General features: G+C 40.3%; 1 protein-coding gene and 1 long non-coding RNA gene across 2 annotated transcripts in view; both read left to right on the top strand.

Moving 5' to 3' along the window:
- The window catches only part of LOC136446348 (endothelin-converting enzyme homolog), a 39,825-nt gene extending 17,094 nt beyond the window's left edge, over positions 1-22,731 (top strand). The window contains exons 11-17 of the mRNA XM_066444693.1: positions 232-335; positions 5,426-5,484; positions 5,771-5,822; positions 6,336-6,540; positions 10,160-10,255; positions 11,040-11,116; positions 19,305-22,731. Coding sequence (XP_066300790.1) covers positions 232-335; positions 5,426-5,484; positions 5,771-5,822; positions 6,336-6,540; positions 10,160-10,255; positions 11,040-11,116; positions 19,305-19,404 — 693 coding nt within the window. The 3' untranslated portion in view covers positions 19,405-22,731. The remainder of the gene's footprint in view (positions 1-231; positions 336-5,425; positions 5,485-5,770; positions 5,823-6,335; positions 6,541-10,159; positions 10,256-11,039; positions 11,117-19,304) is intronic.
- The window catches only part of LOC136446044 (uncharacterized), a 224,814-nt gene that overhangs the window by 113,810 nt on the left and 87,268 nt on the right, over positions 1-23,736 (top strand). The window lies entirely within an intron of this gene.

Raw genomic sequence — 23,736 nt, 5'->3', positions numbered from 1 at the left:
ACAGTGGGAAACTTGCCCAGTGGTTTATTTGATAGTTATCTAAAGACCTGTATTTAATGGCAGACTTTAGATATGAGCATACGAGGTGGCAGCAAAATCAAAATACCGAATAGAATACTAGAATTCTTATAAATGCTCTAGTAAATGAACTAACAAAAATATAAATGTGAGGATAGCGGAAATCGTTGTCAGGATAGCTACATTCCGTGACAAGTATTTTTGACCCCACAGCTGACGGTGAACTATACCGATCACTTTGCCAACGTTATAAATGCTGCAGGCTACAGGAAGTCTTTCTTTGGAAGAAGACTGGCAAAGAAAACTCATCTTTATGAGTGAGTATTGGTTTTAGACTTTTATCAGGAGGTTTTCATTGTAGATACAGCGTAAAAATTACTTCTGAAGCAACTTATTAAAATCGGCACAAGACAGTAGATTATCTATTCATTTATGAATCTTTTGAGTCACCTCAATTAGCAATGGAGGTGTTGTTTGAGTCCGGTCGTTTGTATGTTTGTGTTGATTATCCAGTGTCTTACTGAATACAACTTGTTATTGGACCCTGACCCGCCGAATGCCATCTTGTTTCAATAGCACTTGTTTTTTTTTAATACAGTAGAATCCGCTTAACTGCACCACCCATTTGTCAGCGGTTTTGGTGCAATTATCCGGCTGGTGCAATTATGCGAAATGCCCAGCTGGACCGCACCACCATGGGCGAGGGGGTGTATTGTTAGTCAGAAAAACCAGCACAAAGAAAACAGACGAAATTATTCAGTTATCAACTTTATTTATTGACCCTTTGCTGAAAATAAAGAAATGACTACGAACTTGTTTTGACTTTGCATTCTTTCATTTTTCCATGCAATGTACCGCATTACAACACACATAATGTTACAGGGGAGGCATTCTGAAACATCGTCATGCCACCCATGGGATAACAGTTTCTGTGTTACATTACGTCGAGTGCAGTTGTCGATTTACGTAAATCATGCACCGCCATGAAACTAGGAATTGAAACTAAAACTTGGTTACTGATTACGGGTGACCCGCCCGGGACCTCCCATACGATTCCTATCAACGTAACTGCCAATGGAGACCGCCTTCTTTTGTTACTCAAAACAGTTTTAAACATATTGGCGGTATTGCGCCTTTACACCGGCAGGCATCGGCTCATTTGTACCGCGTTTGCCGATTTTAGCGCACCTTTTCAGTTAAGTTGTCGAGGATTTTTGAAAAAAAATTGGTGCAGTTATCCGGCATTGGTGACCATGCGTGGTGCAGATATGCGGAGTCACTAACAATGCAGTGAATGGGAACCGGTTTTGGATATTGGGATTCGGTGCAATTAAATGGAAGGTGCGTTTATCCGAGGTGCAATTAAGTGGCTTCGTCTGTATAATTGTTTGGCGCGCCCCTGAAAGTCGCCAAAATCAGCGTGTTAACTACCTGGCGCCCCCCCCCCTTTCCTATTGTGACCAGGGCATAACCTGTGGCCACGACTACAGCCTGGCTGTGTCCCCACCACAGGCTGAGGCTTATATCGGCTACATCCCCTACGGGGCACCGCTACAATTGTGACCTATTGGCATGAATTTCACTTTGTCATGGAATGCTCTAGATATGATGTTTTACGTAATAAGTTATTCACATTTCTCAAAACAAGTACAAATTTTAAGAGTATCGATACTACCGACCGTTTGAGTATATATTTAAATGCAACAATCCCCACAATACGAAAATAGGTAAATATCTTAACGACTGCTTTCACATTAGGAAAAATACCGAAACTAATGATTAAACCCACTCGATCATAACTGTTACGCTATATCAAAATGTATGCTAGCCCTTATTGTATTGTATTATTAATTAGGATGTTAAGTTTTATTCTATACTTCTACTTTGTATTATGTTTACGAATTCTTGCCATACTTTGTACCATGTACAATTGTCGTGCAATAAAGTTCTTCTTTTATCTTCAGTCAGCGTCAAGGAAACACATCTAGCTGTTTCCTCGGGTCGCCACGTCGATAGAAATGGGGGGGGGGGATACCAAATACCACAATAGCCCTGATTTTCTGATGCAACAAGATGTTTTAAGCACCCCTGTGCAATTGTTTTGAAATTTTCGTCCAAAACCCTCCCTCTATACCCCGAAAATTACTTTTTGTACACTGAAAACGGGTATTTTTTGACAACACTCAAAGATTCTCCACTTTTGATTAAGTTTAATGTAGAAATATGTTCATTAAGGTCCCATTAATGTGTTTCAGGTGGCATGCCATACCGCAAGAGTAGTTTGCACTTCAAAAGGCAAGGTGTCAAGGTCATATTATAGGTCAAAGGTCACGAAAATGGTCCAAAATACCTATTTTTTGCAACAATTTACAATATCCCAACATTTTGCTACGTTCAAGATAGAAAAAGATGTTTGTTATGGGCCATTTGACTTTCTTGTGGTATTTCATGCCTTGAGAGTATCTGTACTATAAAAAAGTTCAATGTCAAGATCCTATTGTAGGTTGAAGGCCATCAAAATGCTCCAGAACCACATATACGGACCCCCCCCCATCTCTGGTATTTTCTCGCAAATATTCATGTTTTTGGGGTATTTTAGTCTAGATAATGAATCACATGGGAGGTTAGTAGGCACAACTTACCATGTGCATTATAGATATGATAGTCACGGTCACACTTGAATCAAGGTCATTCTCAATAAGAAAGGCAATACTAGCCCACTGAAGTCATTTTACTCATTAAGCCACGGAAATACAAATTGGTTTTAAAGTTCTATGCCAAATTTTACAGCATCTCCACTTTTGGTCCAGTACAAATAAGTATATTCATGATGGACCTGTCAAATTATTCCGTACATTGTAGAATGAATCAAAATAATGTCAAGGCCATATTGTAGGTCAAAATTTATCAAAATAGCCATTGACTGACAAATTCATACCATACCCAAATTTGGTAAAAATCTGTACTCTGCTCTGGTTTCCTGGTGGGGTTCTCCTGGATCTTTGCGACTTTTAAAGCCGCATCACATTAGAAGCAAAATATTGCAACATATGTGTCAGTGATTCCTGCCAAAATGTGCCATTTTAATGACGGACAATGTAAACAAATCTACATATTGCAGCATTCTGTCTCTAATGACATGAAATTTTGACCCAATGACGAAACTTGCAATTGTATTCACTATAATTGAAGTTTGGCAGGCCCAACACTTACAAGGTCAAAAGCCGTGAACGAAGATGAAGGGCCTAATGGTGTCTTGTCACTTAAGACTAATAAGGATATTAATGCTTTATCTCCTTAAGCCGGAAGATAAAGCCACTTGCAAGGGCTGGTGAAGTCCAGCAAACCAGGTCTATGCGCCTGGAAGGATTCTCGCCACTTAAGTGTAATAGACCACTGGTTGTTCTGCAACATATATACAATTTTGAAGCAATACATTGGCTGCAGATATTAGGCCCTTCACATCCGCTTCCTCACCAATATGAATCGGTTCACAGTCCGAACGAAGTGAGAATTTGTCATTAACGAATACAGTGGTGAAATGGAAAAGCTGTTGGCCATTTCTTTGTGAGAATAGGGAAGGGATTCCCAAGGAAACATTTTTGGTGTCAAGATGGGGGAAGAGGAAATGTAACTAATATTGTTGTATTTCATGCGTAATGACCGCTACTAGTGGTCACTGTAACTGCAAGGAAAAGGTATATAAGAAGTGGGAGCGAACAACGGAACAAAAGAATGTGAGGGAAAAGCCCAGACCATGCAGAAGAAGGAGAAGGAACGGAAGGGCGCTGTTACAGCATTGATTGGGTCAATATACGAAGAAGCTATGGAGGAGGCTATGACGTATCACACAAGTGATGACTATGTAATTAGCCTGGGCACTGTACCCCACCATTTGCAGATGCGCTAGACAGGAAAGGATATTCTGGACCTCGTCCTTTCATAAATTTCAGTTAATGATGACAAGCTCAGACACTGCGCTCTTTTCCCAATTTCTTCTGATACATGCAAGAGCGAAATCTTGTGCTACTGAGAGTAACAGCCCTGAATACGGTTACCCTGCCCGTTGCCATCTCAACTGTCATATCAGACGAAGCTAAAGTTAACCGGCTCTATCTAAATATCTTTAAAGTGAAATACGGTATGATGGTCACTCGTCTGTCTTTGCCCCAAATGTCTTCAGTTCTCAAACTAAGGAAGAATGAATCTGAACCCTGCTCGATCAGGTAAAGGTGAAGGTAGTGGCATCGAATGGCCGAGTGGCTAGGCTGGTGGACACGAGATCCAGAGGTTTGAATTACAGCCATCCGGATGAGATCCTCCTTTGAAAAGACACTTTAAACGACTTTGCTCACTCCACCCAGGTGCAAAACATGGGTATCTGGATTCATTTGTGGGGGCTAAAGGCAAGGGAAGGATGGGCTCGGTCTTCCAATACCGTGCCAGAGATATAGTGGATAACAACCAATTGCCGATACGGCCTCAGAAAGCCTATGGGACGTACGCGTGGCTATCGTTGCCTTAATGATGAAAAAAACCTGAGCCAAAACATTTTGAGGTACCCAAATTCACAGATAACGTCCGTGACTAATTGTGTTAAAATGACGTCAGTGGGTTTGTATCACCTTTCTTATTGTATTGTCAATAACCTTGATTCAAGTGTGACCGTAACTATCATATTTGTGGTGTACATAGTAAGTTGTGCCTACTAACCTCCCATATGATTTTGAATAGACTAGAATGCCCCATAGTATGAATATTTGCGAGAAAATATAGGAAATGGTCCGTACATGCGCCTCTGAGGCATTTTTGGGACCTTTAGCGTACAATATGACCTTGACATGAAACTTGACATGTATGTATGTATGTATGTATGTATGTAGAAGACCAGAATAACTCAAGAACACCTGGATGGATTGTCTTGATATTTGGTATGTTGGTAGGTCTTGCTGAGACATGAAAATGATTAGATTTATGCCCCCCCTAGCGGTTGTTACGGTACTGCAGCGGAACTTCCTGTTTTGATATCTCATGTTCTGGACATGCTATGGAACTGATTTTTAGTGGTAGATAGCTCTTTGGACAGACAGTAAGTGGTATAGATTTAGGCCCCCTGGCAGCTTTTTCTCCATCATGAACACATTTCTATATTATCCTTAATTAAAGTGGAGAAGCTTTGAATATTTGCAAAAAACACCGGTTTTCAGGGTACAAAAAGTAATTTTCGAGGTAGAGGGGGTTTTCGGCCTCGATTTCAATTTTTTTCACATAAATGTATTCCCAAGACATGGAACCATAAGAAAATCAGGGCGAAAGTTGAATCTGAGCATTTTCGTGAAATAACACCCCCCTAACAGAAAATTAAACCTATCGGTTGTCAGAAGTTCTTTCTTATTGTTTTATACAGATGGGACGTGAAAACCTACAGCACATTTGGAAACTACCTGTATGCATACAACGAACTAGGTAATGTGCTATTTCTGAGACGTTCAGTTCTGAAAGGTACATGTATGTAGATCTAAGTACATGTAGTAATCAATCTTGGTATGAATGGTGTCTGTTGGGAGAATTCACTCGGAAGGCATTGCAGCTGCCTGTTGACGTTGATTCTAGCTTTTATCAGATACAATAGTAAATGAAGAGCCTTGCTAGGGTTGTGGTCCAACAGTGTCTTGGAAGCATCTGTGATCAGCATTTATATGTACATGTTAAGTCCAATATTCCTTTCTAACAAAAGACATTTCAATTCCAGTGTTTCCCGCCGGTATCCTCCAGTTCCCTATATTTGACGCTAGGCACCCTCAGTAAGTCAACATTTACAAATCTCACCGTCTACTTTTCTCATAGTACTTGTACTAAACGATGCACCTTTCCAACAACTTGGTGGGGACATGGAGTAGACATACCGGCCTTACATCACTGGCTTGGCCTCATCTTTGTTGACTTCCAGACGTCCACAATCTTCACCTCTATATTTCTCCCATTCCCTCATAACATATTGAAATTTGCTTTTATACGTTATTCGGTCCGTTCTCAATAGTAGTGGTCCGTTAATTTTTTCACTTCCATGGATTTAAGAACAACACGGTTGCTCTTAGAGAGGAACTAGAGTGAATCATTCTTCTACATTACTTTGCACAATTGTCAATTAAATATGACACCTTAAACTTTTCGTCGATCAACTTAATTGTTACAAGTTGATCGACGATAAAGTTGAAGGTATGATATTTAATTGACAATTGTACGATTGTAATTACTTGTCGAAGTTGAGAAATAACATCATTGTTTTGAATCGTCTTTGCGGCTGATCGCCACAGGTACATGAATTACGCCGCAGCTGGTACGATCATTGGACACGAAGTCATCAACGCCATTGACGATGTTGGGGGCTATTATGGGATAGATGGAGCGGCCAGTGATTGGTGGAGCGCCGACACCAGGGCCAACTTCGCCGAGAGGAAAGCCTGCGTGTCTGACTACTACAGCAACATGACAGTCAAGGCATATCCTGAAACAGACCCGGTAATTATAACCCCGGATCTAATATATATCCTTGCTACATGTATGTGTTGGACGTTCTGCCGTTTCGTATTGCAGTTTTCAAATCCACAAACAAAACATCAAAACTAGTTATCTTTGCCAAGAAGATTATGTTTTTGGTAGCGTGTGTATGTATATGTATGTATGTATGTATGTATGTATGTATGTATGTATGTATGTATGTATGTAGAAAAGCAGAATAACTGGAGAAGGTCTGGATGGATTGTCTTGATATTTGGTATGTGAGTAGGTCTTGATGAGACCTCCGTATGATTACATTTTGGGCCCCCTAGCAGCTTGTTACGGTACTGCAGCCTAACTTCCGGGTTTGATATCTCGTGTTCTGGAGATGCTATGGTCACGATTTTTAGTGGTAGATAGCTGTTAGGGAGGAGAATAAGTGCTATAGGTTTGGGCCCCCTAGCGGCTTTTTTGGTACTGCAGGAGCAGGTTTTGCTTCAGATTTTGAAGGGGAATAACTCAAGAAGGGCTTGATGGATGGTCATGATGTTTGGTATGTTGATAGCTTGAGTGATGATTTACATGATTAGATACTTATTATGCAGATCAGTATCCAATGTGCATGATTAATGAGGAAAGTTCATACATCCACCGCATTTCACGGTAGGACTCTCAAACATGTGACATATAACTGAGGGGGAGAGAAATATTGATAGATGTCAACTATGCCAATGAAGACCTCATTTGCATAATTAATGAGGAAATACTATAACTCAAGATGGGGTTGACGAATCATCATGATGTTTGATATGTAGATAGCTTAAGTATACTTTGTATGATTAGGCGATAATTATGCAAATCATATCCTAATTTGAATAATTAATTAGGCAATTTCAAAAACCCTGTGTTCCATGATCCGACTATTAAAATATGTGACATTTGTAACTGATGAAGAGAGGAAGGTTGATAGATAGAAAATATGCAAATGAATACCTAATTTGCATAATTAATACGAAACTACTATAATTCCATACTGGTAATTGACTGCAATTTCATACTTGTGACATTTGGAAGTTATGTGAATGTGAACATCGTTGACTTAGATCATGCTAATAAGGACATCATTTGCATAATTGATAATAAACGTTAGCATAACCTTCTTTGTTCAGCTCATACTTTGGCCAATTTCTGTTACATGTATAAAGATGATCAACTGGTATGATTTGTAATCAATGAGAAACACCCACAATACGTCAATCATAAAGGTTAAAATCATTTGGCGAAGATATGAGGCCGTGAAACTCTTTGACAGTAGGGGCAAGGCTCTAGGGTCGGTCTATTGAAATGTGTATCTTGCTTGTCATAGCCATGTTGCTTTTCATCTAGTTTCTGTGATGTTAGTAACGCAATTTCACAACAGGGCTGGCATCATGTCCCAAATCAATGGTGGGCTGGCCAGAAGCAATTGATATATACCTTCAGATACCATTTTTCTGAAATTTATTATATCGGTAGCATGATATTGAGCTGAGTACCGGCAATATTCTAATAAATCCACCAACTACATGCGTTATCCCCTACGTACAAAGAGGGATGAGGACTGGTGTTTGAAGTTATTGGTTTACCAATTTGCATCCTGATCATAATCATATTGATACCCCCTTGCATTTGGGGGAAATTATCTTGATCTGTTGCAGCATCATCACATTGGCATACATACAATCTTGAATTGTTAGGAATTGGTCAACATTATTCAGTGTAAGGTCACACGTGATTCATGTTTTCTGTCAACCTCTGATACAGTTTGCGGACACTTGGATGATTTGTGTGCATGATAATGTTGTCTGTAAGATCATAACCCTTGCGATCTAGCCTCGCCAATTGTGCGCTCCTCGCAATTCAGCCCCTTGCTGCGAAGAGAGAGTAGTCAGCCCACCCACACTGAATAATAACAATAATAATAACAATAATAACACCTGTTTCCGGACTAAACTATTTCTTTAAGCAACCATAGAACAATTAGAGAATGAACACTCATTTTTGTTGGGAATTAACGGAATGAAGATATCGTTAGCTCGTGCACGACTGTAGTTATTTTTCCTATCAATAAGACCATTGGTCACGTTACCTGCAGTATTCAACTAGCCCTAATCTATCCTTGTCCTACGGCTCCCAACATATGATGGGAAGCAGATTCACATTCCCAGCGCTGTGCCCAACATAAACAGTAATCTTTACTGACACAACAAAAGTACAGCGACTTTCTTAGGGGCTACTACAGCAATACATACGAAAATGAATTAACCTGTAAATAAATGTATGTGAATAGATATGAGTAAATCAACATGTTGAGTCCAACGTATCATTTACACAATTGGCTCTCAGGTTTAGACATTCTTTGATATATTGACCTATTTGTGTACAGTATTTTCCTTCTAGAATATAGTTGAATCTATCTATCGAATGGGATGCATCAAATTCTTTTGAACAAACAGAGAGAAAGGTGTGCAGCTGCTTTGTTCGTTTATCATCATATCGTCAGAACAATCCATAATAAAGTGACGTTCATCCCCAATCTCATTTAGACAGAATGGAAAAACCTCTAGTCACGGGGGAATTTATTATATCTTCCGACTTCTACGTTCACTTTGTGACTGCAGATTCTTAACATTGTAATTGCTCTGCGAAGTTCAAAATTATGTAACGTTATATTCGAAGTATACTTTTCTTATCTGTAACCGGGCTTTTGCGCAGAATAACTGGACAGTTTTGAATTGTTTTGAATATGTATGTAATTCTTGTATGTATATATACAGCAAACGGAGTCGTAATGGATAGGTTAACATATATATGACTGGTTATCAATTTGGTATAACCTAAGGTTCGTCCATACATGCCCCAAACCGTTCTAGTTAAGAATGTCAGTTACATGACTCACCCAATCATAGCCACCAGGAAATAAAACGTCGTATGCTTCCCGGAGTAAATTGTCTTTGTGTAATTGGGAGGGCTCTATAAGCTTGGTAGCACCCGCCCATGTTACTTTGGGGTCTACCCGGGTTAGCCGGCATGACCTCGCAAGAGATCAGGGGTCAACGTACTGTTACACAATGAGTGCATAAAATATGCTATTGACCAAGATGCATAAATAATGCTGATGACCAAGATGTCTGCAACACTAAGGACAATACTAGTACCTAGCCATATACTCACATGTAGGGAACACCTGGGTAAATTTCTTTCAGCTCTGATGTTGCCAGGGTGTCTTAGGGATGCTGTAGCTTTGATATTAGTACTGTTTGTATGGTTCATATACTAATACATAAATAGCTTGTTTTATTGCATTATTGCCCTTGTAAGTCATCATTACTGAATCTAGGTATAGATCGCAATACATTTTCTAAAATGAGACTCTCAGCTTTTTATTGGTGTATAGCATCATAGGGTTACTTGGAAGAGAAGTAACTATAACGGAGCAAAGTAAAAGCAGGACCGGCATCTTTCAAGTCTAAACGCCCAGCACAGGGGAAAAAGCATAGTGGTAAATAAATTGCCTGCAGGACAAGGGTTAAGAAATTGAAGGACTGAGGTTCGTGATGATCGCTCATTAGATTTCCTTTCATGCCTTTCGTTACTTTAGACATACAAAGACTGGGAACGAGAGTACGGACGAGAGAAACTCCCCCCGGGACTACAGGAAGCCAGCGACCAGGCGTTCTTCTTGTCGTACGCTCAGGTAATATCATAAGGGAGCAGAAAATGTGTGGACAAGCTTAAGAGAAGTGGAGAATAGGGTCGTGAACGGATAAGCTGTTTCCAGCAGAGAAATTCATTGAAATAGGAGCTTCTTATTATAAAAGTTTCAAGCTACAAGAACACCCAAGGACTCAAATTTAACAATCATGAAATGAGCTTATTGTGGAACTACATGTTAATATCTACAGCTAAAAGTACTTGATACACCTCCCCACACCATGCACGTCAGCAAATATGTAACCTCGAAGATACGAGGGGAGTCAAAAACTAATATTGATATAAGTGGTTTTATAACAAGCTCGTTTTTTTAAAATCTGATGAGTCGAAATTTGGCACAAAGGTAAGGGCACATCTTCTTGAGACCTGAACATCTCAATTTGCTGCTCAGCGACTGAATTGATTTGAAGATGAACACACCCTTGGAAGTCCTCATACCTGAATAATGTCTCTATAAGCTACATTCTAATTTTCATTATTTCTGAACTCCCAACAGTTCCTCTTTCAGCTGCTAGGATGAAGTAATGTGTGAGTTAGTGTCGGTTAGATTCATAGTCAACTACGTGATGAGTTACGTTGATGAAGGTTAGACATCCAAGTAGTAAGATACGCCAAAAATAGTTAACTCAAGCAACTGGATACAATTTTGAAACAGTACTTTAAGCAACACGTAATGGTCCAACCTCTGACAGTGTAGTGACAGCTGAGTTTCATAAGACAGCATCTCGTTCAACTTGTAATAAGAGCTGCGTATTTTTTCCCACCAGATGTACTGTGCATCCAACACGTACTTCGGCAGGTGGCGCCAGACGGTGGCCTTTGGATCTGCGCCCGAGGATGTCAGGTTTGTCACGTGTTTCCCTCCAACAGAGGGGTTGTGTTTTCAATGTAGTGGTTTTTGGCGACGCCTCAGGGGCGAGCCAAATTTTTACTATTGTGTGTAGATTGCAAGAATTCTAGGGATTGTACAGGAATGTGAAAGTCCATGGGACGATAACTCAAGAATGCCTGGATGTATTGTCTTTATATTTTGTAGGTGGGTAGGTCTGTGGGAGACCTTGTAATGATTGGATTTTGGGCCCCCTAGTGACTTTCTATGGTACTGCAGGAGAACTTTCACTTTTCAAATCTCGTCTTCTGAACATGCTATAGTCATGATTTTGTGGTGGATAGCTCTTTGTTAGAAAAATATGTCCTGTAAATTTGGACCCCCTAGCGGCTTTTTTTAACTGCAGGAGCTGATTTTGACTCAAACTTTGAAAGAGAATAACGCAAGAAGGGGATGACGGATCATCATAATTTTTGGTGTGTAGATAGCTTAAGTGATGATTTACATAATCATATGCCAATTATGCAAATCAATATCTGATTTGCATAATTAATGAGGACAGTTAATAAATCAGCTGCATTCTATTATAGGACTCTCAAACACATGACATGAGAAAGATGTAAATATCGATAGATCAATTATGCAAATTGATACTTAATTTGCATAATTAATGACAAAATACTTTAAATCCATAGTGGTAAATGATGGGGATTTCATTTTTGCATCATTTGGAAGTTAAGTAAATGTGGCCACTATTAGACACAAATCTTGCATAGAGGGCCTCATTTACATAATTTATGTGGAAATGATACGATATCTTTTTTTGTGAAAACAAGATTTTCATACATTGGACAACTTGTGTTATTTTGGTAGAGAAGGTGATCGACTGATATGATTTATGCAAGGTCCTTATTTGCATGTGGGCTAAAAACGAAAACATTAACAGAGACCACCGTCGCCATGGCAACATCTTTTTATGTTGCCAATCTTGTGTGGGCTTTTTTTTGTTCTGACGGGATAACTCAAGAAAGGCTAGACTTACTCTTATCGTACCGGGACAACTTTGGCGTCGCCTTCATCATCATCAGTCGATGTGCTTACACACCATTGGGGTTATACATATAGAATACAGCACGGTGTTTTCCGTGTCACCCGAGGGACCAGTCCGACCGCGGAGGGCGATCCGACCCGCGGGAGGCAATACTAAAGTATTTTATTTATGTCATACCCACCCGAGAAAACACACATTTCAATGCGAAAAGCGCCAGAAGTTGAGAAAAGGTGGTGTCCTCGAACAAAAATTGTAAAAACAGGATTTCCAACGTCTGAATCCGGTATTCGAATTTTCGACAGCGGCGCAACCGGCGCACTCGAAATATTCTATGGAAGCCCATGTGATAAAAGTAAAACCCGTGTGATAACTTGGTAAAGTTATCATCCGATCCGGAACACCTGTATCGAACGATTTCTCGGCTTAGGTATGACATAACGCCCCTTGTGGGGTGACATACCCTTTCGTACTGATACAAGACAGGGATGCGCCAGGTCTCCCGTCCGGGTGAATTATGTAAATCACCGTATGCCATGTGCCCCCTTTGCGACTTCCTTTTGAACTATCTTTGTTGACCCCGGCTTTAATGCTGGAACTGTCTAGTGCAACTAGGTAAGGCTGAGCAAAGTGAAATGCATTTTTTATGCACTCTTGGAGATCCAACTGATTCAACACAATAGGATACAATCTGAACAAGAGTTCGTGAACCTCATATCTCCATGAAATATCCTGTTTATGCAAATGAATTACACATTTACATAATATATGCTTGGTCATTAACACCTTTATCTAACTTACACATGTTGCAATATTGACAGTCCTATTATTTTCCTCTTAGATGAATTATGGCGCTTTTGCATTAATTATGCAAATAAGGAATTTATTTGCATAATTGGTATTTGTTGATGTCATACTTGCCATAAACTACATACGTTACATGCATTTGAGTCTTATAATGAAAAACACTGCAAATATAGATTTTCCTCATTAGTTATGCAAATTAGGTCCCAATTAGCATAATTTACATATCATTGTGTACATCTCTGTCTAAGCTACCTGCATACTAAATATCATAGAAATCCGTCGTTTCTTTGTTCCGTTATTTTCCTTAGAAGATTTTCACAATAACGCCCCTGCAGTTCCAGAGCAAGCTGCTAGGGGGGGCCAAACCTACATTACTTCTTCATTACATCACAAGCTATCAGCTACCAAAGACCATAGCACGTCCAGGTCAAAAGATACAAAAACGTTCTGCTGCAGTACCAAGGTCACATACCAGGGGGCCCAAAATCGACCTTGAACTTCGGCTTCACAACACCTGTCCACATACCAAATATCATCGTAATCCATCGAGGGTTATGGTGACTAGAGTAGTCCGGAAACACAAACAAACAGACAGACAAACAAACACACACACACACACAGACACACACACACACACACACACAGACACACCCAAAACTATATCCCCATTGATTCTTTCGTGTGAAATTAGCATGTTCAGGTCAGGTAATCAAACTCAGCCAAAAAAAGAAGCAACGAAATTGGAGGTGAATACTATTAGCGTGCGAGTGTAAATCAGCGCAGACGTGTTCGACTTACATACTCGGGTACAAAACAATATAATTCTACCAGTTTCACTCATGGGGATATGGAAGTGGCGAAAATTTGATGTGCACTGGTACCTGAAATGCTACCTTACTTTTCCACGTAGCCGACCATGGCCTCTCAAACACTCGCAACTTCCCCCCCCCCCAAAACATGGTAAGATCCAGATGCATTCGTGAACAAGGTCGTCTCTGGTTGGCAGTTGGTCTGCGAGGTTGACTATATAACCTCCTTGATTTGTATCTGACCCCACATCTCTAAGGACATGCATTTTCTCTCTTTAGTTAGAATTTACCGTCTTCTATGAGGCAAAAGTCGCTGTGTAATAAATTGTGTGCAGCAAAAAAAGCTGACTCCTACATATGCTATAAGACTACTTCTGTCTGACTGACTACAATAAAGAAGGAAAGAGACCTATAATCAAATAGCAGCCTATTTCCCTCGGCCTCAACTTCATTAACGTAAAAAGTTTCCAAATTTCCTTATGCGTTTGGGCAAGCCTGGGAGGGTCTACAGATGAACAAGCAAGTAACCGTTAGCCTGGATGCCATATGCATCTTATTACTAGGGCTCCTACGCTCGCTATTTGTTTTACTTTTAGGGTAGCGAGTGTAGGAGCCCAGGTAGTAATCGGATGGTACACAGGCTATGTAACATGTAAATGTTCCTATTCAAACCTCCTTGCTTTATATAATATACAGACCTCTTCGGCTGGAGAATTAATAGAGTCCTGCTCCTACGGTATCGTAATCATTCTACACAGGTTTCACGTTCCGTGGGGTTTCTGATAGCCTGGTCCCAGTCTCTAGGGGTCGGCTTAGTGGTGTTTTACCGGGCCCAGTCAGTTTCTGATGTCCTTTCTACCTCTCGCTGCCACACTTCTTCCGCTACACCCTACATGTACTTACGCTGCCACCCTACTTTGCCACCGCCGACGTAATCTAATCCAAGGCCGTAAACACACCCCGAGCGGACTAAGCTGTCTGAGCGGGCGGGGGTTACTCCCAGTGCCGTAGAGATATCGAGGAGCCCCCGATGGTATGGATTTCAGGCTAGGTTTCTGAGCGCGCCGGCTATCATGGCTATAGGGAGAACATTTGCCTGGGGACTTTGGCCTTGGAGGGTAACATTCACAGCCATATTAGACCCTACTAGTATCTCCGTAGCCGACTCCCTTCGTACAATTGACTCTATTTTGCCCAATTTCTACTATTTTCCCAGCAACCCGCGGAGGATGGTAGGATGGGTGGGTACCCTCTACCTCAGTTCATCTGCACTCCTTTCATGTTGGCAATGGAGCTGAGAAGTTAGCCTGTGTTAGCCCAATGAGGTTATATTAGACGTCCATATAACCTCATTGGTTAATAGGTTAATGAAAAGTAGTAATTTTGAAAATACAGATAACTGAAGTTTTTTTCAGGGAAGTCTCTGCATTGATTGTTAAACTATTTGTCACTTCAGGCTGACATCAAAGCATACCTTTCTCTTTCAATTCAAGGTTGCAAAAAAACTGCCATTTGCATTTTTGTATAAGGCCTTTGTGATCATACCTGACTGTGAACAAGACTCTTTGCTTCTCAACTTTCTCAGATTTAGAGTCACAGGATGTTTATGACAGTACATACAATGAACACAACTTGCAAAGCTAAACCTCACGTTCTCGCCTCGTTCACACGTGGCAAAGAACTTCTTTGTTCACACCAATTATAGCTCATCAGCTTGACTAGAGTCCATTGTTGCCAATTCGTACCAAATATAAATGGCCACGATTTGGCAATCTGTGGTCTTTGTCTACAAATAACATGAAAAAACAAACTCAACACACAGAAAAACTGTTTCCAAGCAACACTCTGGTTTGGTTGACACACAGACCGCCATCTTGGATGGAACGTTCTAACTGACTGTGCTCAGGGGGGCGCCTGGCAGGGTGTGCAATTAGCGCATAGGAATGCAAAATAGAGGAGGAGCAGTGGAAGGTGCAACCACAGCAATTATCACCCAATTATAGCCTTTCAGATCGCACCTTAGCTCATTTCAATGTCATTATAATATATAAATGAGTCTTTCCTAGGGCCAGGCTTACCGGGTCTTAACTTAGCTGAGCATTCTGCAAGATGATAGTGCACGTTCATACAGAATGAGAGCCATTTCAGACCACCTCCAGTAGGCAGGAATACAGAGGATAGAATGGCCCTCCTGCAGCCCAGATCTCAACACAATTGAACACAGTATCAGACTCACTGATCAGCTTGGTCGAGATGTGCATGCAAGAATGATCAACAGAACAACACTGGTCGACCTGCGACGACTCCTTGTGGAAGAATAGCTAGGGACCGCGTAACAAAACTGGTGACAATTATGAGGAGGGTGTACCGGGCTGTGGTGACAGCGCATGGCTTGCGTACTCAGTATTAAGCCACCTTCATCATAACTGAGGCTTCTTTACGCATTTTTTGTTGGTTTGGATGAAGACTAACCTTGGCTTTCATAATAATGTGCTTTGTTGATTCAAGTTTCATATTACCCTCCTACACAAGCCACGTGATACCAACAGAAGAAAAAATACTGAATTGAGCGTTTGACATTAGTAGGGTAATTTGGGCACTTTTTTATGTGACCCGCTCGCATATAAGTAGGTCTGGTGTTCGTTCCATTAATTTACAATCGTAATAAGTTTGGTATCATAGGAAAGAAAATCACACAAGCTTTTCAATGTTACATAAATCATTGAAATTGATCAAGAAACAACGGAGATATGATCGACCAAAGTTAAGTTTCCAAACTTTTTGTGCGTAGTTTACTAGAATATACTTAAGCTCGCTCCTGAAGCTTCGCTAAAAACACACGGACGTCTCCACATGTGTCCACCCAAGCCACGACTGCTGCTGATTTCCTCCCAATCAGGTCCCACGACGACTCCTTTAGACCGTTTATTTAGGCATCTCCACGATCTCCCGAATAGTCTGACAGATTTTGGACACGTACGTTCGACTGCCAACGACAGACGACGTCCTTGCTTATACTAGGGTCACATTTCCTATCCGGGGCCCGGCCGGGCAGTCTTTGGGAACGAAAAGTATGATATAAAAGACAACAAAAACACAAAAAGTACCCAAAATCATTTAAGAGCAAAGCTTATGCAAATTCATAGACACACACTTTGATTTTTCGTGTCCGCAAACAGCCCGGCCGGGTCCCGGTTAGGAAATGTGACCCTAGCATAACTCTGCCTGTGAGGCTTTAACCACCTTGCTCTGGAATTGTTATGGCTATGTGAAATTACCCCCGCGATACTAGTATACGGGGGTATTGTTACCTATCATGCATGAAAATGGGGGAATTGTTTTGGGTGTGTCTGTGCGTCTGTCTGTGTGTGTGTGTGTGTGTGTATGTGTGTGTGTGTTTGCGTGTGTGTGTGTGTGTGTGTGTGTGTGTGTGTGTGTGTGTGTGTGTGTGTGTGTGTGTGAGTGAGTGTGTGTGTCCGCATATTCATGGCATAACTCAAGAACCTCATACGCGGATTGTGATGATATAAATCACATTGTATGTCTTAGGAAGACCTACCCACGGTAGTCAAGGTCGATTTTGGGCTACCTGACGGCTTTCCTTGGTATTGCAGTAGAACTACCAGTTTTTGTATCTTTTGTTCTGGACATGGTCTTGGTTTTTGAGGGCAAATGGCTTCGTATGTCAGGAAGAAGTGGTGTAGGTTTGGTCACAGTGGAAGCTCGTTCTGCAGGGGCGTTTTTGTCTACAATCATTCATGGAGGAGAACTGAAGAAGGGAACGACGGATTTCAGGATGCTGGGCATGAAGGTAGCTTAGACGGAGATGTACAATTCACATAATCCGTTAGGAAATTCTAGAATTCCAGTGTTCTTCATAGTAAGGTATCGGACCGGAGTTTCTTTTACGATTTCGTAGGAAGGTCGACACCCTTAGGGCGAAGGGCTTCTATTACGCCAAGGAAAAGAGGACGGAAATGTAATCATTTCGGTGACAAGCGATATGTTGCTGATTTCCGGTGGACTTTTTGGTATCGTCTGCTATTCCTTTATTTTGGGTGGATGAAAAATGTTAATTTTGGACCTGTAAAAATATCTTTTACAATATTTTGAACGAAGCTGCTTGAAAAAAGCACACGAATTTTCCAGGGTAGTTAATGACTGAAATAAGGGATGGGATAAGTACCTAATGCCAGCTCAGAAGAGGACTAGAAATAGTCATGCTTTTAAGTGCCAGAGTTATCAGCCAAGGATTCATGTGTTCAAAAATTTGTATTTTCCGAGGATGAGAATGGAATTCGTTGTTATCAAGTACAGTAGGAGCATCCTCACTTAACAGCTGTAAAGAACGGTTGCAGTCAGATATGCAAAGACTAGGTGTAACAGACCGTTTAGTGTAATATAACCAGCTGCTGCGCGCCGCGTGCCTGCGAAGCTGGTGTGTTACGCCTGATGGCAGTTATACTGGCTATATAGATACAGATAATTATACAGATACAGAGACACGACAAGGTGAGCAACAACAACAAAGAACAACAGCTTGTATGGTGAAAACGCTTAGCACTTCCTGTCTGAGTAAAATCAAAATTAAAGAAAAGTTTCATGTGATAACTTTTTCACGCTCGAAATGGTTTCGGTTCACGTGGTTGTCTTACACGGCGTAATGTCTTACGTACATGACGTACATTCTCTCGCCAAGAATATCATGTTTGGGGGAGCGTGTGTCTGTGCGTGTCTGTCTGTCTGTCTGTCTGTCTGTCTGTCTGTCTGTCTGTCTGTCTGTCTGTCTGTGAATACGAAAACTCGACAATACCTGGGTGGATTTCGACAAGACCTCGAAATGATTGGATTTTGGAATCAGAATCTAATTTGCATAATTAATGAGGAAAGTTTATAAATTCGCTGCATAGCATGATAGGACTCTCACATTATTCACAATAAATCAAGCTGGTGTGTTACGCCGAAGGGCGGTTATACCGGCTATATAGCTACAGATACAGAAACAGATTTGGCAACTGACAGCTGTAAGTTGACACACTGGGGCAAATATTCCCCTGCTGCCAGGGCCTCTCGCCAGGGGCCCTACGGTGGTCAAAACACAAATGGATAAGGGAAGCAAGAACCTGTATATAACTTGGGGGAAATAGAAGTTTCACTCGGAGTTTTACTTAGAACTCTAGTGGTTTCTTTATTTATAAGATTTGTAAGTATAAGATTCACAGAATGAGATATGAGAGGTGTGGGCAACATGGTCAGTATATCCTTTACATGGCCGACATCTTAACAGTACAGTTGAAAGCAAAATATAAGAAGTTTGCGAAAAATAACTAATAACATAATGCATTATAAGAAATGACAATAACCATAAAATAATTTCTGTTCATATTGTGAATATCTAAGTATGTATTTGGTTCACGTGGCCACCGTACATAACGATAGAAGTAAAAGACGCTGCAACAAGACTCACAAACCAAGCCATAGATTTTCTTGGATACATAATAGTATTTTGAAATAAACTTATATTTACTGTGTGTTCCAGGGTGTTTGGCGTACTCCAACAGACCAGAGAATTTGCACAGGCGTTCCAGTGCGGTCTTACTGACAAGATGAACCAGGAAGACAGATGCCAAGTGTTTTAACACACGTAACTACACCAGTAACCATTGTGTATTTCATGCCTTTGTCACTGCTAGTCCACAGTGGTTAGCACGTAGTACCATCGCGTATTATTGTTAACGGTGCCATGTTAGTGAGAGTTCTGTAATACCGTTTTCAAAAGCATTGTTAACTTTTCATTTCTATGAATACTTGAAACCTACTGGCACTAAGGGCGAAATATACAATTCTTTGTAAGAATTGCCAAAATGTCTCCTCTCGTATGAAACAATGGACAATTTCAAACGATTGCGCAATGTTGTTTTTGACAACTTTCAGTTGAGTAGTTTTCAACATAATAACAAAATGGACCAGTACAAGATGGTTTTCCCCCAAAGATGGACTCATTCTAAGATCACCCCCACTTCAAAATGGGCTTTCCCCAAACCCCCTCCACCAATCAAGAATGGTCTCAATATATAACTATAAAAAAGCTAACAAAATTTAAAAAACTCATTTGAAAGGGCTGTATACCAAACATGCTAATTATAGCGTGTTCAACAATGCCGAAGACATGCCTGAAGAACAAATTTCAGTATTTAGTTACAATATCCATCGACATAGAACCCTAAAAGCTGAAAAAAGTGAATCATTTTTAAGTAGTATGTGCCAAAATGAGAATGAGGTCACATGTGAATACGCCCAAGGCAACTTCCATACCATATTCCTTTGTTTTGAATGTCAGGACACAGTCGCGACAATGGCAAAGAAATATTTGTCAGAAATGTGAATGAAGCCCCGTGGGCACCACCATCCCGCATTTTTGGTCATTTGGTTCTAATACCAGGGCACAGGAGTCCAAATTATACATGGGCTGAATATACATATTGAAATGAAAATAGTAAAAATCTATGCCAAACATGTGAATGAACCATACACATAAAATACACAAATATCAAACTTCAGGTCATCTGGCTTTACTACCAGAGCAAAGGATACATTTTTGATCTGTAAATAGCTCCAGATCTCTCACAATAGTGTAGGGAGTGACATTTGATTATGTCAATTATGCAAGTTACTTTTTTTTTACTGATGTTTCTCTTCTTCAGTTACTTATTTCGTATGTCACATATATGGCGCGGACTGTCCACTTAACTTCTTTTTGTTTGTTTGTTTGTTTATTGAGATCTCCATTAGATTGTACATTGTAAATCTATTCTTCCTGGAGTCCAGAACAATGAAACAGAACAAATGTACATGAAAGTAAAACCAACATAACAAAGGTGTGAGTTTAAATCAAAATATAACATAACGCATACAACATTAACTCAAAACTGAAATTAAAATGAAACGTGGGGGTGGTCAGAGGTCATGGCTGAATAAAGTAACAAAATCTTTTCAAAGTAAATAACAAAGAGGATGCAAACAGCAAACCATGATAACAGTAAGTAAATTAACAAAGTGGATGCAGAACTGCAAATCATAATAACAATAAGTAATTAACACAGTGGATGCAGAACTGCAAATCATAATAACAATAAGTCAATTACAAGTGGATGCAGAACTGCAAATCATAATAATAATTAAATAATAAGTGGATGCAGAACTGCAAATCATAATAACAATAAGTAAATAACACAGTGGATGAAGAACTCAAATCATAATAACAATAAGTACATAACAAGTGGATGCAGAACTGTGAATCATAATAACTAAGTAGAAAACAAAATGGATGCGACCTGATAATAATTTAATAACCCAAACTTAACAAAGAAAATACTAATGCCTACCTTTACAATAGTTTGAGTTTAATTAATTACAGCTACAATTTCATTTAATCAAGGACTTGGTTCAAGAACGTATTACCACCAGTACTGTAAAGGCCTAGTTGTGTCAATTTTAGAATGAATCCACTTGGTGATTTGTGTTTTGAAATTTGAAGGTGTAGTAGATTTCATATGTGGTGGGAAGGAATTGTGTGATTTGGTACATCTGTACAAGAATGTACGTGTCAATGTTGCTGTCTTAGGCTTAGGTAACCTGAAACTGCCACCTTTTGCAAAACGAGTGTTGTGGTCATGTGTACTGTTGACATTTTGTAATCTTTTGTAAATAGCCTCGGGTTTCTTAGTTGCTAAAAGTTTGTTGAACATGGAGAGTGTACCAGTGTAAAGTCTTTCTTTAACTGTGGGCCATTGCAGTCTCCTGTGCATGTCACTGGTGTTGTCTGTGTAGTGTGCATTTAAAACAAGTCTGGCAGCCCTGTTCTGCAGAGTCTGTAGTTTGTTTAAGGATGTTTGTAGGCCAGTGGACAACAAGCAAGAACAATAATCCATGTGGGATAAGACTAGTGTCTGAGTCACTGTTTTTAGTGGTCCTTCAGAAAGGAGATTTCTTGATCTCCTTAGCACTGCTAGGGAACCAGTCATCTTGTTTAACACTTTTTCAATGTGTGGGGTCCATGTCAAGTGCTGGTCCATTAGGAAACCAAGTAATTTTGCCTGTGCTACCTGCTCTATCATTCTGCCATCCAATGAAAGCTGTTTTTCACTCATTTCCTATTTCATTTCACTTTGGATACTTAATTCAGCCCGCGTCATATACTTACGTATTGCATCATGTAACCTACATAACTGATGAGGAAATGCTGTAATTGTGTTCTGTGAAAGGATAGGAATTTCGTACGTGGGACATATCTAATTTCTGTGAGGGAGTCCACAAGTAAATATGTAAATTTATCAGAAATAGCTATTTGGCTTATGCCATGCTCATGCTCATGCCAGGATACATGCCATGACGCAGCCTCTTACAATTTCCGAAAATGGTTGAAGGGAAATTTATTATAGTGAACTGGCTTAGTAAGCTTCTTGGCAAACAAAAGATATCCTTCCTCCGACAGAGGCTGAATATCTGACTGATTCTGACAAATGTTTGTCATACCCGAACCGACAAGAGAATCCCTGAGGTCGCTGCTTTGCGATTTGTGTCAGAATTAGAATCTCTACGATTGACCGTGATTTCTTGTAATGAACCATAAATGAATCAGCCTAGCATTTGGAAAGACCACACGGTGGGGTAAACCTCAGAGAAACCTCAGCACTTAGGTTTACAATCATATACGATTGCCGACGATTTCTAATTGTTGTAACTTAGATCATATCTGTATATCGCACGGTGTGTTGCCTAGACCATATCCAGGGTCGTTCCGACTCAAGTAACCAGCTTTTCCATGCAAATATATCATGACATGTATTTTCTGCAACCTGACCAGTATCACATGAAGTATATTTTTGTAGTTTTTCAACTGCAACTGTGTGTCTGATCGTCCCTAACTTGTGATTAACAAAGAAATACGCAGCAATGCCATCCTTCGACTGGGCCCCGTCGTGTTTATTTGTTTATTGTGTGAATACATACATATACATATACATATAGTATGGGCGATACATAGTTACGATATACGCTACTTACGGAAACCAACGGACAAACTAAACAATGAAATGATACAATCAAATGGAATATCAAATTTCACAAAAGTTAAAGAAACCACATACAGAATTAAAACTGACCATTCCCTGAGCATCAGTACAAAGTAGAAGAAATAAATACATTGTACCAAATATGTCTGTAAATAAGCAAACACATCGGGCAGTTTCGTAGTGATTGACACGATTGCGATCTAAATAAATAATGCTGATGGAGGTGTTGATGATGATGGAGGTGTTGGTGATGATAGAGGGGATGATGGTGATGATGAGGATGATAGAGATGATGATGGAGGTGTTGGTGATGATGGAGGTGTTGATGATGATGGAGGTGTTGATGATGATGGAGGTGTTGATGATGATGGAGGTGTTGATGATGATGGAGGTGTTGATGATGATGGAGGTGTTGGTGATGATGGAGGTGTTGATGATGATGGAGATGTTGGTGATGATAGAGGGGGTGATGGTGATGATGGAGGTGTTGATGATGATGGAGATGTTGGTGATGATAGAGGGGGTGATGGTGATGATGAGGATGATAGAGATGATGATGGAGGTGTTGGTGATGATGGAGGTGTTGATGATGATGGAGGTGTTGATGATGATGGAGGTGTTGGTGATGATGGAGGTGTTGATGATGATGGAGGTGTTGGTGATGATAGAGGGGATGATGGTGATGATGAGGATGATAGAGATGATGATGGAGGTGTTGGTGATGATGGAGGTGTTGATGATGATGGAGGTGTTGATGATGATGGAGGTGTTGATGATGATGGAGGTGTTGATGATGATGGAGGTGTTGATGATGATGGAGGTGTTGGTGATGATGGAGGTGTTGATGATGATGGAGGTGTTGATGATGATGGAGGTGTTGGTGATGATGGAGGTGTT

Source organism: Branchiostoma lanceolatum, chromosome 12, assembly GCF_035083965.1.
Source record: "Branchiostoma lanceolatum isolate klBraLanc5 chromosome 12, klBraLanc5.hap2, whole genome shotgun sequence".
Classification (NCBI taxonomy): domain Eukaryota; kingdom Metazoa; phylum Chordata; class Leptocardii; order Amphioxiformes; family Branchiostomatidae; genus Branchiostoma; species Branchiostoma lanceolatum.
Note: the sequence above shows the minus strand (reverse complement) of the source record. Positions and strands in the feature narration are given on the sequence as shown.